At 42.1% G+C, this 20786-nt stretch overlaps 1 protein-coding gene across 1 annotated transcript; it reads right to left on the bottom strand.

The window, feature by feature from the left end:
* Positions 1-5862: 5862 nt before the first annotated feature.
* Positions 5863-19606, bottom strand: LOC144537521 (ras-related protein Rab-18). Its single transcript, XM_078281285.1, has 7 exons — positions 19412-19606; positions 16618-16673; positions 11508-11569; positions 11063-11135; positions 9199-9317; positions 8628-8694; positions 5863-7821 (listed from the first exon to the last, which is right to left on the bottom strand). The coding sequence occupies exons 1-7, from the start codon at positions 19477-19479 to the stop codon at positions 7652-7654; spliced, it is 615 nt and encodes a 204-aa protein (XP_078137411.1). The 5' UTR covers positions 19480-19606; the 3' UTR covers positions 5863-7651.
* Positions 19607-20786: the final 1180 nt, after the last annotated feature.

Consider the following 20786-nt stretch of genomic DNA (forward strand, 5'->3'; position numbering starts at 1 on the left):
GAAGGTGTCAGTTTCCTCCGACATCTACCTCTGAAACAAACAATCAAAAACAGTTCTTACCTAAATTCCAAGAACAGCATTGCCCCTATAAAATCAGTTAAAGACCCATCTTTTTAAACAGGCATTTGGTTGACCTGTCTGCACTTCATTTTGTATGTATTACTCTTTAATTTGAATACTGTGTTTTAATATGTATAATATTGTATGTTTCATGTAAAGCACTTTGTGATTTTTAACTGTGAGAAGCGCTCCATAAATACATTTGCGTATTAGGTCCAAAGTGAGTTACAACCAGAATCTTTTGGTATTTGTTTTACCATATACAAATGATTATGCCAGAAATGTGTAGTAAAAAACTCACCAGACAACTAAAACAAGAGAACTTGTTCAACACCAAGCCCTGAGGGTCCTGAACCCTTGTCCAAGAACTGTTAAGCTAGCTGGTGAGATGACCTCAGATAGCCTTAACTACAGCTAAATATACCTACCTACCTTTTCCTACCTGTGATTAATCCTGTGATTAATAAAAATCTATTTTGATTATCTGACATCAGTAGATTTACTGATGTCAGATAATCAAAATAGATTTTTGGGGTATGCCACATAAATGAGGCAGTAGCTAACACTATCATGATGGAGGTGGTCTATATCCACAACATTCCACTTCTGGGATTGCTCCGTTACCGATGGAAATTCCGCTGGATTTCACTCTTTTCAGCCGGATGTCCGTCCCCTTCCTCTTTCTTTGTGTTGGCGTTCTAAACTCTGGTGGATTTCTGAGGACTATGGTTAACTGCTCCTCAGATCTCTGCAGGGTAAATCCAGACAGCTAGCTAGACTATCTGTCCAATCGGAGTTTTCTGTGAGTTTTTAGTACGACTAAAACAACTTTTGAACGTACACGTTCCACCAAAACAAGTTCCTTCCCGAGGCCATTTTCCAGCGGCACCGTTGCTCCGTCCGGTGCTTAGCGCCGCCCAAGACGATTGTGATTGGTTTAAAGAAACGCCAATAAACCAGAGCACGTTTTTTCTCCCATCCTGGAATGCTGTGTGGACTAGCCAGACCCTCCTTTATCCTCATACACATTCCCTTTGTAAAAGCTCTTAGTTTTTTCTCAATATTTCCATTTTAATCTTTATTATTCATTCATCAGTCAGCCCAGATTTGTAGTTTCTTTGTGATTTTGCCATTTTTCATCTCTTCAGCACATGGCAACAAAGCTGAACTGCTGTGCACTTTTGGCTATGCTGACAAGGACGACAAATCTCCACCTAAAGTCCTGCTTCCTCATTTCTTGATCTTTAAGTAGCTTTGAGTAACCAGAGATCCTGTCCTCTTTAGGCCATTAGACAGACAGAAGTACCTGTGCTTGAACCCCACTAAATGACTCTTGCATTACAAAACACTTGTCACGTCTCTGTTATTCCACATAATCTGATTGAAAGGGAATCCTGCAACAAAATGGATAGTGGATACACAGTCTGAATTAAATGAAATCCACGCATGTGTGAAGTGTCTTGTGTTTGTGTGTCCTTGGTATGATTTCCTTGGAGAGAGATTTATTTGACTTTAGCTTGCTGTTGGGAGAGTGGGAGAGGTAGAGGTTGGCTTTGTGTTTTCAAATTCAATTGTCCACTATACAGTCAAAGAGCCAGAGTTTCCTGTGGTTTGCAGTAATAAACCTAAACTCGGGTTACATCTGAGGACTGCAAATGGTCAGGAAAAAAAACACAGTGATGTGGACGTGTAATAAGGTTAAGGCCTCAAGCTACAAGACCCTGCAAGACCTAAAGAAAGTGCCAACAAGTTCATCCTCTGAACTCTATCCCTAAACTAAAGGCTGAGGTCTGGCTTGGTGAACAAAAAAAAACAGCTTCTATGAAGAAAAAACAGATCTTCCAGGGCCTTCCAGACCTCCTTGTGTCTTCAAAGTCAGTGAAATTGGGGTCTTTAGACTTGTATGGTTTACAACACATGCTCTGGTCCAACCCCAAAATTGAGATCAGCGTGGCAAAGAAAAATAAGCAGTGCAATTACAACACTGGGACTAGCTTATTTATACAAAATAATGAATTTGTTTCTATACATGCCAATCATCTCACCCAAAAAGGAGTTTATTAATATGGATTTTCTTTCACTGTGAGCACAGCACTGCAGTAGAAGCATGTGTCTAGTCCATGGAAGTGTTTGAGGCATGTGGAAAGCTTACACCCATTCCATGTTGATACAAAGTGATTAGTTTATTATAGAAGCCGATGGCCTGAGTACATGGGTATTTGCTTCCATGTTGTAGCTGTAGCATGAGTGAGATCCGGCCGGGCGTCCTGACACAGTGAATGACGAGAGGGTCGCGGAATCGGAGAAGGAGAGGCGGCGTGTGGCCAGAGACATGCCACACGGGATGGGAGCACAGTGAACAAGGGGAGTTATGGGTGGTGGGATGATGAGTGAAGTTACTCGTCCTTCTATTTTCTTTCTACAGGGCAGCAGTGCTGTTTGCGGCCCTTGTGCTTATTGCCACAGTAGCGTGAGGCCAAGATGAAAGCAACCCCCACAGTGAGAGCCGTTTTCTCTTCTAGGGTGAGGAGTCCCTGTCTCCTGCTTTCTTTAGGGCCTGTACACAGGGCACTGTGTTTTGGAAAATAACAAGAGTGGGTTACAATGCAATCATTTAGGTTCAAATTAGATTGACAGAGTATCAAATATGAGGAAACTCAATTTCAGCTCTATTACCAGCTGAATTGACTTACATGGATCGGAGGCCAGAGGTTCACACCAAACAAGGATAGAGATTTCCTGCTTACCCGGGGCCTGTTCTTATTAAGTTATGGGGGTCTGGTGTGATTGATGGGTACACATACAGGCCCGCTGCTTCTGAGGATATATGTAAGCCCATGTGTTGACAGAATCCATTGGAATTCCTGATAGGACTTCCTCCCTAAGATGTTTTTACTCTGTACATTTAACACTATGACCATTCAGGTAGTCTCCTTCGCTGAACTATTTTTTAATATAAAAATATTTTTATCAGCCAGGCCCACACAAGAAGGTTCAAGGATTGTCATTGCGAGTCAAGAGAAGGCTTGTTGACTGACTTCTCTGTAACCCAAAGGGCTACCGCAGGTCACACAGCTCAAAACAGATCAGAGTCCTCCTGTTGCCTGATGAAATGTCAAAGGGTCTAAAATGTAAATGGGTGCAACAGTTGTAAACACAAGGTTCACATAATCAGTGTTTCCACCTGTAGCGACAGAGCCATCAGTTCTGGCCATGCGGGTCATTACTTCACAGTCTTGTGGTGCTCAGAGGGTAACCTAAGAGAGGCCAGAGGTTGGCTTTGGCTGACTTTAGAGGAAGGAAAGAGCAGGAGCAAAGGGGGCTTTTTCCTCTACCTCACCTCAGAACGTAAACAGTAAAAGGCTGCAGACCTACAGATGCCTCGGTCCTTTTGCCCAGAACAAGGAAGGTCGTCCGGAGAGAAAGGAAAGAGAGGTTTGATGATGTTTGTAAAGGTTCAACCGTATAAGCTGAGGGCCCAAGAACTCTGTTAAAGTGAACTCTGAGAAGGCCTGCTGTACCTCAGTGTCACCCACAACTATCACATTCTCATTATCACAGAGCTGACCTTATGGGGAACATATCAGTTCCTCACGACAATATACAATTCAGGTGGTTGTGGCAGAGGATGATCTTTCCAATCATTCTCTTACTCTCTTATTTGCTCCTTCTAAGCCAGCATGGCAAAACAATTACCTGATAGCAAACCGGCTACGTGCATAGCAAAGTGAGTGACGTCTGGGAACCCAACACCTTATGAAACGATGCCCGACGTCTCGTAACATTTTTACACATGACAGCATGACTGCTCTCCTGAGGGGCTCGTCAGAGCGTTAATCCATACGGCCCACCGCTGCGACAGGCAGAGGAGGAGCAGGCAGACAAGACTCTGTTAATGAGAGCCAGATCTGCTCTGTTAGCTTAGCGCCTGGCTGAATGCTCAGACACAGACAGCAAGACAGAACGCAGTCCATCACGCTGCCCCTGCAAAGCTGCTCAGAGGCTTCTGAGGTGGGGCAGGACGAGTTTGACATGTAAGTCTGGATGTGCAAAAGAGTGTTTAGTTAGTTTAGAAACCAGTTTGAGATGATTTGAGCTTTGTGAAATGGCGCGTCGTAATACTAGAAGTAGCAATTAAAAGATGGGTAGACGGTGGTCATAAAGGAATGGGCAGGGTCAGCAACAATACTTAGGTAGGCTGTGGCATTTTAACGATGCTCAATAGGTACTTAGGGGTCCAAAGTGTGCCAAGAAAATACCCCCCACCCATTTAGACAAAGAACGTTATGTGCCCATATTATGAAAAAATCCCTTTTTCTGGGATTTGGGGTGTTATTTTGTGTCTCTGGTGCTTCCACACGCATACAAACTTGGAAAAAAAAACATGCATGCTGTTTTGAGTGAGATACGGTTTCTGAATGTGTCCTGCCTTCAGTCTCCGGGTGAGCTGTTCCAAATCGGCAGGGCTATCTACGTCATCGGCCCGAAACATTTGGTGTGTGCTAACCACTTCAACTAATACCACATCAGCTAGCTGTTTCTCCAACTTCGGTCAGTACAAGGCAGGATTAGCCGGGAGACTTCTTTTAAACGAGGGCACACTTCCAACTTTGTGTGGAATACCTGCAGAACAGGGACATGTAAGTAGTTCTATACAATTTATTTTGTAGATTAGGGATGTCTCACTCTGTAGCTAAAACAGAGACCTGAACACAGGGTGAAAAGAGGAGCTGCAGCAAAAATATGGTGTTTTTTGAAAATTAAACCATGTTAACCTATTCTCTAAATACAATTATGAACCTGAAAATGAGCATAATATGAACACTTTAAAGCTTTAGTGTACAGCATCTTCAACAGTGGTAAATCATTTTAATTGATCGAGGAAAAATTCCCAGCTTCTCAAATGTGATGATTTCCTTCCTTTATGTTTTATTCGATTGTAAATTAAAAGTTTGGGACTGTCAGAAATCAAACAATTTGAAGAGGCTTTTTTGCTACTTTTTTTTTTAGACAAAAAATGACCTAGTTGCAGCCTATAATTGAAGAGTCAATTCTGCAACAAATTACACTTTTGACATTTCCAGTGCACCAAAAAAGAAGCATTGTTCAGTGGAGGCTTTTAGGAGGCTCTACCACACGCTGCCCTACTTCACATGACGTGGCTGTAAAAGAAATGTGAATCGACCAACTTTGTAGATTATTCTCAGAAAACATAGAATCCATCAGCCCGTTGAGTAGCTGTTTTTTTTCCAGTGTAGTCATGGGGAAACAGCAGCGCTACAGCTCAGCACATGGTTGGACCACATGAAGGCATTATTACGCTGTATGCCTCCGTTGTTGTTTGACTGAGACATATTTCCAGACGGCTGCCTGGACTGCGGCAGGGCACGAAGGATATGCTACAAGGGAAGAGTACTCTCTCTTGTTGCCAGCCCCGACCCTTTCATAATCACCCAGGAATTATGCACATCCCAGTTAAAGCACTGGTAGAGTGAGTTATGGCTGTGGTGGTGTTTCCTGAGAAGTCTGCCAAAAAGATGATTTAGATAGATCACACGTCTGGGCTCTGAGGGTTCTTCGGACACTGTTTAAACACAAGTCTTTATTCTGAGGACAGAGGAATGTGAAGGGCGCAAAGTGAAAAACCCATCACCTAACAGTGACATTTCCAACACGGCAACCGTGACAGCAAAGCTATTGGTCATCTCTGCTGAAGACTTGGATGGCTTCATCTTCATCATTATACATTCTGGCTCTTTGAGTTAGAGCTTGGAATAGCATAAAACATCAACATGACTTCACTTCACTTAAAAAAAAAAGGAGTTTTATTTAGTTTAATACATAGGGCGGTTTGTGAAATATGTATACATTCAGCTTTACAATTCATTCAGGAATTCTCCCACCAAATTCCTAAAATGCACAATTTACAAGGTATACATGTTTCAACATATTTCTGAAGACAGAAAAAGACAGCTCTACCAGTTAAAGAAGTCGAAGCCTACTTCCTTTTTGTTTAATTATACCATTATATTCAAATGGTATGCAATGTTTGTTTTTTTCCAGCTAAATATGAATTAGTGTTTATAGTAAATAGCCTCTGAAGGCCATTCACTGGACAAACAAACAAATAAATGGCACGCAGAGTTTCCCATGCAATTAAAAAGAGATTAAAAAAAAAAAGAAAAAAAAGAATCCATGTCGTTTTCACCATCCCTTTTACGAGATCAAACTCTCAGAACTACATTTCCCAGAATCTCTTAGAACACACACTTGCACTTGAACACTACAAACATGGTCAGAGGTCAGGGGTGCAGTACATTTTTAACTGCTTCTCGGATACAAATACAGAGATAGGACTACTGTTAAATCCATCAGCATTGTGGAGCACACAGCTTTTACTTTGATTTTCCAAATTCAGTGGAAACACCCTTATGACTCACTGCCCTGTCTAATATTGAACACTTTCCCTTTGTCTCTGTCCAGTCAAAGGGATCTATATGAAAACCCATGGTAGTGCTAGTGTTATTACTGATATTATCTGTCTGAGTGAGGGAGTGCCAGTAGGTCGCACTCCATTAAAGCAACTCGTTACAACAAAGGCGTGCAATTTTAAGAGGTTCCCTCTTCTTCGGCACCCAGTGGAAAGCTTGCTGGTGCCAATCTCTTTGATTTATGCACTCTTCAAAACACACCAAAAGTTTGAAGTCCAAGTCAATAAAAGTAGTAAAACGTCATTCCAGACAGTTGGTAACTCTATTATATTTTGAAGAAAAGAGGCAGTTTTGTGGTAAACAGAGACACATGATCCAAGCCTTTGAATGGGAGTGGTGAGATGGAATACAAGATGACTTGGCTTGATAAGCTTCTCCATAAGCAGCGTAATGTCCACAGAGTCCGGGGGCAGGATCAGGACCAAGCAGAGGACAGAGCAGAGGAAAGAGACACACTGGAGAAAAGTGGGCCCTGCATTGATACAGATGTGCTTACTGAGGCAAGGTGCTCTGAGGACAATAAGCATGCCGGAGACAGAAGAGAACCCTTGGTCAAAACACTTTCCTCACAATTCTCACTCTCATATTTCAGACATTCAGATATCTCAGACATTTTGGTTTGTACTTTTGGGCTCATTTCACTGCTATATTTAAAATCATATGTACGAAGTGAGAATGGTTCATATTTTGACCAAGGACCCGGAACTGCAAAAAAAATAAAAAAATACTGTAACTCATAACAAAACAGAGGAGAGAAAAACTCACTCACATTCCATTAAGAGGAAGGCTGAGTTGCATTTGCATTTTAGCACAGCGTTGGTATTAGAAAGTGTGCAAAAAATTAGTGTCTGTGTGGACGGACGGCCTTACAGCTGAGCGGGGGGGGGGGGGGAGACAGGCAGACCTCCACTGCCTTCATGTCTGATGAGGAAGCTCAGCACAGCAGAACTCAGGACCCCCAGTGGGTGGGGGGAATGAAAAGGGGAGGGGGGGGGGCTGTTCTTTCAAGTGTGTTTGTGTGTATGCTTGTGTGGCACTGTGTGTGGTATTCACGCGTATGTTTGAACACATGCCTTTGTGCGTGTGGGTTTGTGTGTTGTCTAGACCAGGGAGCAGTAGCCCCCGCAGCCTCCACCGCCGGCGTCCTCGTCGCTGAGCTGGACTCCTCGGCCGTGGCTCTCACTCTGCCATAAGCCGGGCGTCTGGATTATCTTCTCCACCAACTCCTCAAATGCACACTGAACACCGTCTCTGGTCTTCGCACTCGCCTCTGGAAAGAACAGAGTGTAGAAGGGAAAAATAAAAGGAAGAAAGAAATGGGGAGTGAAGGGGTGGGCAGATACAGAGGAGAGGAGAGAGAGAGAGAGAGAGAGAGAGAGAGAGAGGCAAGAAGGAGTGAGGAAAACCAAGAAATAGAGAAAAATGAAAAGAAGTGGACAAACAGAGGAGGAGGAACAGAAGATGGGATACAGATGCAACAGCTGTTAATGTCTGCACCTTGATGTCATCATCTGCTGGGCTCCCAGAGCGGAGGGGCGGGGGGTGGGGGGGGGGGTGGAAAATGTCTAAACAATAACTGTCAACCCTAGACACTAGTAGTGAACCATAGGAGGTTATTAGGGGGTATCGTCAGCACCCGCTACACAACATGACGATATCCAGAAACGTTACAATAACAACAAGCAAAGGATAAAGAAATCAATCTTATTTAAAAAGCCGAGTCAGAATTAATATATTAGGCTATGTACTGGGGAACTTGGAAATATCAGAAATCTTTTCATTTCAACAAATGTTTTTGAAATCACATCTTTTAGTACCAGATAAAGATAAAAAAAACTTTTTTCAAGTAGTCCTTTACTGACAAACCGGACTAAAAATGACAGGGAGTACAGGGAAAACAAGAGCCCATTGAAGATGATACTGTATATGAAGCCTGTGTTATTAATAGAACTATGCAAGCATTCCTCAGCAAGTATGATAGTTATTTCAAAAAGTTGTTTCCCCTGTGTAATAGTCTGCTGTAACTCATGCCCAGCAGGTCTTTGTACTGTAGAGTAGGGAACCCTCCTGACTTACCTATAAAAAGCATGGAATGTTTTCGTGCAAACTTCAGCCCTTCGGCCCTGTCTAGCTCGTGGTTTTCCTAAAACAAAAGAGAGGTAATGGCTTATTTGAGGTCTGCCGGGCGGAGCTGTCAGCTACTGTGGTCGTCACAGGGCAGAGAGGAAAAGTGATTTTCACAGACAAAGAACAGGACACAATACTTTCATAATGCTCTACTTAGTGGGCATTTTTATCCCCACTGACTGATTCTGCTATCCTGGTAAAGGACCAGCTGCCAAATATATGAAAGTGGGTCTGCCCCGGTCATTTAGTTCTGTCATTTGTCAAGTGGCTGTAAGATGACTTTTTGTTTTGTTTCATAAAGATACTTATTTTGGCAGTTTTACTTTCCTAAAATGTGGTATATATACACATTTGTATATGAAGTTATCGTTTAGTCCAGTTTTTTTTTGTTTTGTTGCGTCTCTACGTAGATACAGAAAAACTATTTGAACATTGGTCAAAAATATTAAGTCCATTCAAAATGATGGATTTCCTTAACATAACACATAACATAATTCCCTGACATAACAGACACACTCACCTTATCGATTTTATTCCCCACGAGCATTTTCACGAGGTCGTTCCTTGTACAGTACGTCTCCAGCTCGTTGAGCCAGTTGTCAAGCTTGGCAAAGGTTTCCCGTCGTGTGACATCATACACTGTGCCAAACCCAATGAAGACATGCTCAGAATGAAGGCAAACGCAAACACACGCTGCACATTTCCTAGATAAGATGACTATACTTTAGGTCCAGGCATCGTTTCTGGATTTTTCTCCTCGCAGACCAGGACAATTTGGCAGCATGGGAATAATCACATCAACATAATCATGGTACTGGCTTGCATTCATAATTAGTAATAATACGTTTGAATACATTTGCATACAAGACCTAATAGAAAGACTGTATGCTATTAACTTTAAAGAATGTTTTCAGGAGTGATTTAGGTGCAGTAGTTTACGTGTTCTTCCCGTGTCCGCATTGGGTTTCCTCCGGGTGACCCGGATTCCTCCCACCATAAAGACATGCATGCTGGGTAACTCCTGCCATCGCCTTTTGGCGTAGGTACTAACATAAAGTGGAGTTGGTCCCCGGGCAGCGGACTATGGGCGCCCACTGCTCATAACTGGTTAGGATGAGTTAAATGCAGAGGATACATTCCTAATCCTGAGTTATTACAGATTTTGAAAAAAAGGAGTGAATAATCTAACTATAAATTGAGGACTGTGTGTATGTGTGTGTGTCTTTCAAACGATCCCTCATGTGCAAAACACGTCACACGCAGCATGGAGTTGCTCCATCCAATCGACTTAGCACCCGGCAGGTGAGTGCAGTGTTGAGTGAGAAGTCACTGCGGCCGTGGCTCAGGAGGCAGAGCGGTAGAGGTTGAGCACGCCGCTGAACCCCAAGTTGCTCCTGATGAGCAGGCCAGCGCCTTGCATGGCAGCTCCGCCCCCTTCGATGTATGTCAGTGGGTGAACGACGGCGCAAATTGTAAAAGCGCTTTGTCCGGTTCTCGAGCTCCGAGCGGTCACGCCACCCTACAACGCTGCAGACGGCAACACTGACAACCGAGCGATCGGCCTGTTCCGACCAGGCACGCGCAAGGTCTTTCTGTCTTGCGCCGCCGTAGTCAACCTCTCTCTGTCACTTCTGACTGAGGAGCAGCAGCGAGCCTACGGGGCGCGTCGTGTAGTGGGCGTGTGGTGTTGTACTGCAGAGTTGATCTGTGCGCTGTGCAGGAGGAAAAGTACGAAAGACATTCTATCGCTTCTAACTTTCTCTCTGCTTGATCATTTTACAAGTACACACAGCTGAACTCACAGGCACAGCCGTTGTCTTTAACTTATGCGTTTGGGGATTTTGTCAGATGACGTCGTCGTCGTAAAATCACTTCCGCAGTGCAAAAAATAATAACACTGGGAACCAAGCAATCGACCCGTAGTAGTGCAACAAATTCAGATAAAATAAATAACCAAAACAAAATGCTATCAACTAAAAGCAAAGGGAATGAAAACTTCTAAAAGTATCACATAGGGAGCTCTTACAATCCCAGTGCTATAGCAAGGCGCCTTGTCTTTCTATATATCATTAGAGTGGTCAAAAACCATAGGCTGCAGAGGAAGTCTGTTTAAGAGGTTTATCTTAGTTCCTGTATGTGTGTGTGTGTGTGTGTGTGTGTGTGTGTGTGTTCATATACAGTACATGCTGTACATGCATGTCCATATGAGCAGCCTGACTTAAGGGCATAAACTAACTACCAGAGAGAGGCAGGAGTGTGTGCGTGTGTGTGGGTCACAGGATGAAAAGCCATCACTTTCTTTACAACCAGGGGCCTGACTCTGAAGTGAAGAGGACACGCACGCGCACAGGTGCTTGAGTGATGGCGTCAACAGCGTAGCTTACCCAGGATGACTCCCTGGGCGCCGCGGTAGTAGCTAGGCGTCAGGGTTCGGAAGCGCTCCTGTCCTGCAGTGTCCTGCAACACAAAACCAGTTCAGCACTGCAGGACGGACACACACACACACACACACACACACACACACACACACACACACACACACACAGACACACACACACACAGACACACACACACACACACACACACACACACACAGAAAACCAGGGCAGATGGACATAAACAACAAGACTGACTCTTCTGTGTCCCTCAGAGCATGTAGGCAGAAATGGTGTTACGTAAGCGCCATCTTCTGGGAACTTGAGAGAATAGACCGACTGGAGTCATGGAGGACTCGGGTAGTTAATCTCTCTGCTCTTGACTGACAGACAAGAGACACGTTTTGGTTTGGGGAGCAGAGCTGACGAGGAGCGAACTGAGTTTGTCACTTACCCATATTGCCAGCTTTGCCTTGTTACCGTCCACAGTAATGGTCTTCACTTTGAAGTCCACACCTAGACAACGAAAAGCCAGTCAGTCAATCACTCATGCTGTCATGATTACCTCATCCTGTTTCAGACCCAATATAGTGACTCTTACAGGTTTGGCCAATTACTGCCAAGAATATGACACCACTGTGACAGACTATAATTATCGATGATGAATTGTCAAATTATACGTATACCACACGTCTCTAAACTTCTGCTAACCCCAGCTTTTTTACGCCCATCCCATGTCTTGTATGTAAATTATGGTGCGACTGTGTATTCATATCCACCACAAAGGGACGGTGTGTGGTTTAATGGCCTAAACTGAAACCTATACAGGTCTGTATTAAAAAAATAAAAATAAAGAAGTCCACCACCTGTGAAATGGCTCAGAGAACCATGATTCACCCCTAAAAATCCTGCCAGGTCCCAAAGGAACAGACATTTACATGAAAATAACATGTTGTCCCCCCTTCCCCTCAACAAGTAAATCTTCTCTATTGCCTTTGTGCGGGGTCTCAGCGCGCAGAGCCTGCACTGTCTGGATGACATATCTGCCTGAGTTTTAGCATCCACTGACAGATTTACCAGGGAAATGTACACTTGTGTTGGGCTTGTTGTTACATCTGGGGCTAGGGAAGGGAGCTCAGTTCGGAGCCAAAACAGAGGAGGAGAAAGAAAAAAAAAAGACACGAAGACAAGCCGAGGATATAAGACATAGAGTATGTGTAACACGCGCAGATTTACATACAAATACTACAGTCTGTCCGCACTTAATCACAACAACAAGCTCCTCCTCAAGTCCAGCAGGGTTGCTCAGATACTGAGGCCAGACGCATGTGGAGAGGAGTTGACAGTAAACATTTCCCTGAACCTGGACCAGTCTCTCTGGCTTTCATGCAGTGCAAATTCAGAAAGGCCTAGCAGAGAACACGCAGTAACGCGGTACGCGTTTGTTAGGGGTGGGGAATCAAAAAAACTCGATTCACATATGTATCGCAAAGTTTTTTTTGTTGTTTTTTTTAATCGATTCTTTCCCCTAGAATCGATATTTATATTTTATTTGTTTAACCGATGATTGACCTAAATATTTTCTGTTTATACTGTACCGCCGACGGCGACTACGTTACATTCGTTTCCAGCAAAACAGACCGACAGCAGAAAATACATGCTATGTACTTCTTTACAAATGAAGTAAATGTCAGACTGACATGCATTTGTTTTTTTTTTCGAAGAAAAAAAAATGTCTCGTGATATATTGCCTTTAGAAGTATAATATTCCTTTTGTTTTTGGTAAAGAAGGAAAAGAAAAATCGCAATACTCAATACTATCGAAGCGCAATGCTTCTAGAATTGCAATGAATGAAAAAAATAAAAATAAAAAATCGCAATACATAATGGAATTGGCACCCTACGTATTGTGATAGAATCCAATCGGGACAAAAGCACGTGGTCCCGGCCCTAGAGTTTGTGATATCACAACACAACGAGATGCCACTGCTGCAGGCAGTCGAGGCTGGGCTCATCACCGCAGTGGAACTCATCGTCATCGCAATATTAACTGGCGCAATAAACATTGCGAAGGAGCAGCGGCTCTACTCCGAGCTCCTCACGGATGACTGAGCTTCTCGCCCTATCTCTAAGGGAGACGCCAGCCACCCTCCTGCTGTCAGCAGGCGACGTGGCGAGTCAACGTTACCCTGTACAGTCTGTTTGTTTTTTTTTACCTTTTGTAATGACTGTACCATGAAGTAACTAGGCGATACTTTTATCAATGAGTGGGACAGCACATGACAGCAGGCCTGCTCACCTGTCTGCCCATCATCTGTGACCTCATTAACTCTTTGTGTTGTCCTTTGGCCCAGTTTTCAACGTTTTTTTATATATCAGAAATATTGGTTTTCTTAACAACCAAATTGCCCCAAAATAACATGGATGCATGCATGTACGTTGTATGGAACCCATACAACATATACATCTATGTTCTTCGCAGGTAAGAGTAATGATTACTTCCACTGAAATCTGGTCGTTTTATTTAATTTCATGCCATTTTAACTGTTTTTCTTTTCAATGGTTTCAAAATAGCATCCTGACCAAACTTTGACATGAACCAGTCTGTGATTCACTCAACGTCCTCTGATCTTAACTATTCTAAGTCAAAATAATTCATATCTGCTTTTTTTCAAACTCAAAAATTAGTTATAATGTCATTTCATTAGGTTTATTGACCATGAATTAAAAAAAAAAAAAAAAAAAAGAAAAAAAAAAGCATTGAAAAGAGGGACAAAAATGTTTAAAAAAATTTTTTTCAATTTTGACCCGGAATGACGACGGTGAAGACCGATAGGTGACTGGGTGTCGCAGTGATTCATTCTTGCCTATTGAATAACTTTAGGTCAACGCGCTGCATGCTAATTTGACGATGTACTGAGAAAGCTATTGTCACATGGAGAGATACTCCTCAGTTGAACAGTTTTAGGTGGCAAGGATGCAAATGCATTAATTGAGATCAAGTGATGCTGGATTCAATGGGATTTCTGTCTGAATGAGGAAACTTGAGGGAGGCTTAACTCCAATAAAGACATCTGTTTGGCAAAGACTCCCAGCTGGCCAAGTAAAACTGCAGAGAGCCATGCCTTGGCCTTCAAAAAAAAAAATAAAAAAAAATAAGTGTTTTAAATGTTTCAACCTCTACTGGAATATGTGCTTTCGGTCGTTTCAACAAAGACAGCATTGTGAGCTATACGCGATCCTCACAAAGATCACATCAGTCAGGGTGGAAAATAAATCCTACATCCAAACTCATCAATCAGATTATAAATCTTGCGTTGAATGCTTTAATGAACATAAACCCATTAAGGTAGTTACAGCCTGAAGGCCACCTCAAAGTATAGCAGGCGTGTCCTTGGTGCATCGGATGATTGATCCCGTTAAAAGAAGCCGATATCATTTGCAGATCAACCAGAATTTGGAGGGAAAAAAAACCGACACTTGTACCACTAAGTGCACAATATAACCGGATGAGATGGATAGCCTGGTCTGCTGCAGGATTCTTTTCCCCAAACTCCTCATTAAGTTTGAAATAAATCAAATAGCGTTGTGGCAGTGAGAGTGTGTGGTATGGTGCTAACTTTTACTTCCAGATACCTTCTTATAGCAGATCTCCTAACAGGCCAAACATCTGTACGGTGACCTCACCTTGACTTTGATTCCAGTATTAAAAAAAAGAAAAAAAGAAGAAGAAAATCTTTGATTTAAATTATTTGAAATACATATAATGGGTGTTTTATTGACACAAGAAGCAAGGGTGGTGATTGGGCCAACTCTTGTCCTGGAGCAGATTACCGGGGTTCTGTCATTAGTGGACTGTTGTTCAGTACAATGTACAGGATCTGCCAGCAGCCTCAGCCTACAGACTTAAGAGGCAGAATGTAGAGCAGTATGTCTATTTTACTGAATGTGGTAGCCATTATTGTCTACTCTAGTCGTTTATAGTTCTAAAAAAAACGCTGGACAGCACAGATATTCCGACAGACCTAAAGAGCCTTCTCTGCCAATTAATGGCACTAGCATTTGGTGTGCTGTCTGACCAGGGTAATATTAACAGAGCTCCAGGGATATTCTAAGCCTCTCATTGTCTACAATATTTAGACAATAATATAGTAAATATATTGTTTTATTAACGTACACTCCCATGTCACTTGATTAGGTGCACCTATACAATCCAGCTGACATACCTATGCATCCTCATACAATGGTTCGTATATCTTACAAAACGTTATGCACACTTTTATGTGCGCTATCCTACGAATGTCCAGCAACATTAGCGAACCTGTTTAGGCAACGAAACTACTTAGGTTAGGTTTGGGAACAGTGGCCTGGTTACGATTCCAACCAGCAGCCCTTTGCTTTGAACAGGCTGTTATCCAGGTGGTTTGGATCTTTACGGATTCTCCTAGCCTCATTCTTTTTCTTAATCACCAGTTTTTGTTTCAGAGAGGTGTTGATTAATAACGTGTTATTACTGAGTGGTGATGGTGTTATATTGAAATGTCTTTCTAGTGATCTTCGCCCCCTCGTTTGTAAATGGGCTGGGCAAAACGTTACAAACACCGCAATATCATTCAGTCCAGTCCAACACGACTGCCAGCTATAACCTCAATAATAAACTATGGCTGGGCTGTTGCATTAGAACTTACAGGTGTGCCTAAAAAGGTGGCTACGCGGTGTATGCTTATATGCATTTCATTTATATGCATTTACAATAGCCCCCCGTAATCATTTATTTTTAATATCATTGTTTGTACTTAACTGCCTTGGGTCTAAAGCTGCAGACACACCGAGCAGACGGCCGACCCTCGGCAGAAAAGGCAGTTGGACCGATCAGTCTCCCCGAGTTGGTCAAAAAAAATGCCTCAGAACACACCGAAGAGACGAGACGTAATACGTCTCCATAACAGCAGACGGCGCTAATCTGTATTGTCGCCCAAAAATGAAAACCGGCAGCTGATTGGACAAACACGTCACGTGGGTCTGGTTTTTCCGGAAATTCAAAGATAGACTGTCATGGCGGCTTGTTCAGAATACGATCTCATGTTGTACTAAAATAGTTCACCGAAACGTGTTTCTGAAAACAGAAGAGAGAGAAATAGGCCGTGCAGTTGCTGAATCTGTCTTCATTTCAGATCGACAAAGGTCGGTTTAAAAGATTTTCGTCAGACGCTCATTCCGCTCCCTGTTTCCGGGTTAGCACTCTACCAATCAGATGGGTCATTTGAGCCTGACTACCGGCAGTGCCCGCCCTCCCGATTATACATGTCAAATTGGCCAAAATGAAGGCCGACGGCCCCTCGGATGGACGACGGCATGGAACGCACCGAACAGACTCGAGTCACTGACCTCGCCAGACTGTCCGACGGACGATTATCGGCTCTGTGCGTCCAGGCCTTTAGTCTGCGTGTGCAATTAAGTGTGTGGCTCATATTGACTCTACTAATGATGGTCTTGCAGTTACCGCAGAACAAAACCGTACTTTTATTTCACTATTCCACTAACCGAGCTCATGCGTTACTCACCTATTGTTGCTGCCTGCTCTGGGTCAAATGTGTCATCTGTGAATCTCAAGAGCAGGCTGTTGACAGGAAGGAGGAAATCATTAGATTAGGACTCATCATGAACCACTGAAAAAAAACACACGGCAGAATGGCTTTATTCTATTCCACATAGGTCGAGCGGGCTTTTGGTCTGGGATCGGGTTTCCGTTGGCTTTGTTCACATAACCTGTCCTGCGGCACCAGACTTATCGAATTCTGTATCTCTATCTCTTTCTATTGATTACTTAATCCTTCACTTGCATCATGCGTACACGCTCCAGATGCTATCACCGTTAGATTGCAGTCAGGAGGACAGGGTTCATTTCTTAACTATGACTAATCAAGTGCAAAGGCCTTAATCACAGCACTGATGATGGGAATAAAGCTCACTCCTTTCCCTTGACCCAAGCATAATTCTCTTATTTTTCCTCATGGGCCATCAGGAGAGATGCTGGAGCAATGAGTGTTTATTGTTTGAGGTCCGTACAGCCGATGAGCTATACTTGGAGATAGCCAAGTTAGAAATGTGTTCTGTGTAGGTCATTTGTTCAGGTTAAATGAAACTTGTGTATTCCCTGCCAGGCAAACATCTCCCTGGTGATTTAAGGGCTTCTACAGATTGCAGGGAAACAAATGAAATATCTGTATGCTATTTAAAAATCAGTCCAGTCAGTGTACCGACTTGACAATAGCACAATTGGCTCAGGATAGTCCAAATCATGACATTTGAAACTAATCATAGTCTGAATTTGTTTATTGTATTAAGCAACAGCCCAGTTAATAATAATACAAAATTGCATTCTGGAAGCCCTTGGCCTCAGTGATGCACTAGCAGTCAGCGTACAGTATAGCTGGCCAGAAACTCTTCTGTTTCTTGGAAATATAAGCAAAACTAGGTGTAGGTTATGGTGTTGGCATTAACTCAGTCCATCTTCTGTGCTCGGTCAATACAGAGCTGCCATCGCAATACGCAATATACCAACACCGCTTCCAAAAAAAAAAGGTTAAAAAATACGTTTCGACTGTACAACTAAAACAGGCACAGACCCAATATTAAAATTACAGTTGTGTGTTAGAATCAAACGATTATCTAAAAAGAATAATGCCAACAAAAAAGAGCTGGCAATTGCTGCCAACGCGGTGGACATTATTACTGCGGACATTCTAGGATGAAAAGTGCATGAATTAGTACACACATTTGAGATTATTTACACCCTTCTGGGCTAACACTTGGCTGATCTAAATTTAAGGGTATTCACAAATCCCTTTTAACATTCAATCCCCTTTTGATCATCCCAGTCTTGTGATTACTACATACAAAATCCCTACACCCTTTTGCGGTTCATGTTATGCTCTGTTATTATCAGAACCTGAGGCTTGGTCATCAGTCTGCAGTGAAAGATGATTTTTTTTTTTTTTTTTTGGCCAGACAGTCCACTTGTCAAAAGGCTTACAATAAAGCTTTGGGCAGCTCATTACCTATGCACCGTGCTATGACTACGGAAAGCATGCTGTACTCGATACCATCGTTTGTAATGTGATGGTTGATGGCTCAGGCTGTCTATCAGGATTCTTTCATGCAGTCTGGACCACATTCTTGGACACCAGTTCTCTGTTGGCATCGTACACAACATAAATTGCCAGACTAATGTTGGTAAAAACATTATACTCTGCTTTGAATATTAGGCTGATTTGTGGTTGCTAACAAGGACCTCAGAGTACCACATAATGGCAAAAGCAACTGGGTGGTAAAAGCTATACAGCCTTTTAGTCTGTCTAGAGAGGCCAAGATTACTCAAACACGACCTGTTAAATTGAGCTACTCTACGTAGTTAGCCTGTGTGCTGTTGTCAAGTCAATTTATTTATAGAGCACATTTAAAACCAACCTAGGCTGAACAAAGTGCTGTACAAAGTTATATTATGTTATAAAAACAAAAGGAAGACAATAAAAACATAGACACAATGAACATCATACAAACAACACACTTCTATACAAATGTCCCTAAACTAAATCATACGCCAAAGAATAAAAATGTGTTTTAAGACGAGACTTAAAGATCTGGGCTGTAGAGGAGGACCTAATATGAATGGGAAGTTTGTTCCAGAGTGGTGGGGGGGGGGGGGGCACAGCGGAGAAGGCACGATCACCCTTTGTTTTCATCCCAGACTGTGGAATAGCTAAAAGGAACTGATTAGACGATCTTAGGTTCCTGGAGGAGGAGTGATGTAGGGTAAGGAGATCAGCAATATATAAAAGGAGGCAAATCCATGTAATTGACTGTAAATAACTGTCCGCCCTTATGGCAGTAACGTTAACGTTATAGCCACAAAGACACGAATGGAAGGTGGTCTCGACTGTTAAATTCAAAAGGCAACTGGACTTGGTTAAGGTTCTGGAATTCAAGAATTAAACCTGCCTTAGATACTAAGACCTGGGTCACTGAGAACCTTCAAAGACATCGATGCTCTCGATTGCAACATCTTTAACCAACTGTGTCAGATGTGAACAACGATGATGTCACTACAGCTAACTGTCAGCTACCTAAGGTTAGCTGGGCAGCCAGCACACCACTAACCTTATTTTAGCTTTAAATAGCTTGACAGTGTGACTATTAAAGAGGGCAACCGCAGCCAAGTCGTATAGCTACGTAATATTAAAATTCCGCATTATATTTGAACCTCACACTATTTGGTTGGCTGCTAAGCTAACGCTAGCTATGTAACGTTAGCTGTGAGCCACGACATCAATTTTCTTGGAGATAACTACAACTTACCTGGACTTCCCAACACCACTTTCTCCTATTATCAATATTTTCAGCGTCGTTAGGGTATCGTCTTCCATTTCCCTTGTACAATGAGACGTGTTACTCTCAATAAACAGCTACAGCAGCCTGATTAAAACGACGTTCCCAACTAACTTGCGTTCTTGTTTACAGCTTGCAAAAGATAGTTTGACAGTAAGAAGGCTCACTCCAACAATATCCGGTAAGACTTTTTGGCACTTCCGCTTGGTACACGATGATGAGGTTATTTTTATGATTACATAACATAGCAGTACCTCCAGGAACGATTAATAAATCGATAATAAACGATTGCTGCAAAGTGGTTTATATAGCATAGTATACAAGTAAATAAAATGTGTTATTTTATTATGTAATGGAACAACATTGGAATCCATCATGTTTCTACCAGTCTATGGTTTCTACCAGTGTTACATAACTTCAGTGAAATAGGTCTATTTATTGTCATTGCTTCTTTAAATATGCATTTTATTATTGTTTTCACACATTACAATACATTTTAGTTATTGCTGTTATAAACTGTTACATAAATACTGTGCATAAGGTTCATGGTTTTTGAATTATTGCTACAGTACAACAGAAATATGACTGATTATTATGTCATGTTAAGGTCATCGGCACCATTTTATTTATCATATTTAAAAAACAAAATACATGAAATACTTATTTAAAATAACCAGTGCTTGGCATGCAGGCTCTCACAGTAAAATACAACATTGTATGTTTGATTTCTACTTTATGAAGTCAACCAAAATATAATGGGCTGATGTATATCCAGCTTGTCTACAGCTTTGTCACTGGTTTGACTATTTCTTTGAACAGGATTTTGTCTTCAATTCAATTCTCAGTCCTCCTCTGTATAACCGAACCCTATGAATACATACTACATACATACTTTTAGTAAGAAAAACACCATCCATGAGCCAAGCCATGGCAGCATATGTAACGGATGTTATCTTGAACTTTAATTATATATGAAATTATTGTTATTTGATCTTACTGCTCCTCAGTTTCTTTAGACATTATGTTTAAATCATTGGAGAATTCCTCTAGCCTTCAGCGTTATGTGTCATTACTGCTGTTTCTGGTACACTATTGAAACGAAAAAGATACACACCTGAAAATAATAAGAAAAAATGCTTTTATTTTTATTTTTTTAACGCAAGGGTTTTTTTTTTTTTTAGTGATGAGCCATACAGAAAGAAAGAAACTGTTTTGGAACTTTATTTAATAAATAACTCAAACAGCATTGAGAGAGAACATGGTATTGAAATAAAAGGCACTTTTAAAACAATACTGTAAAAGGCTTGTGTGTGTTACATTAGAGGCATTTGGGTGTGAAAGCATT

Source organism: Sander vitreus, chromosome 22 (assembly GCF_031162955.1).
Source record: "Sander vitreus isolate 19-12246 chromosome 22, sanVit1, whole genome shotgun sequence".
NCBI lineage: Eukaryota > Metazoa > Chordata > Actinopteri > Perciformes > Percidae > Sander > Sander vitreus.

Bases quoted from the DNA above. Each gene is read 5' to 3' on its own strand.
- LOC144537521 (XM_078281285.1), bottom strand. From the start codon at position 19,479: ATGGAAGACGATACCCTAACGACGCTGAAAATATTGATAATAGGAGAA. The intron at 11,136-11,507 runs GTAAGTGACAAA...TTTGTGTTGCAG, and splicing joins AGGCAAAGCTGGCAATATGG to GACACTGCAGGACAGGAGCG. The intron at 9,318-11,062 runs GTAAGCTACGCT...GGTTTGGCACAG, and splicing joins CGCCCAGGGAGTCATCCTGG to TGTATGATGTCACACGACGG.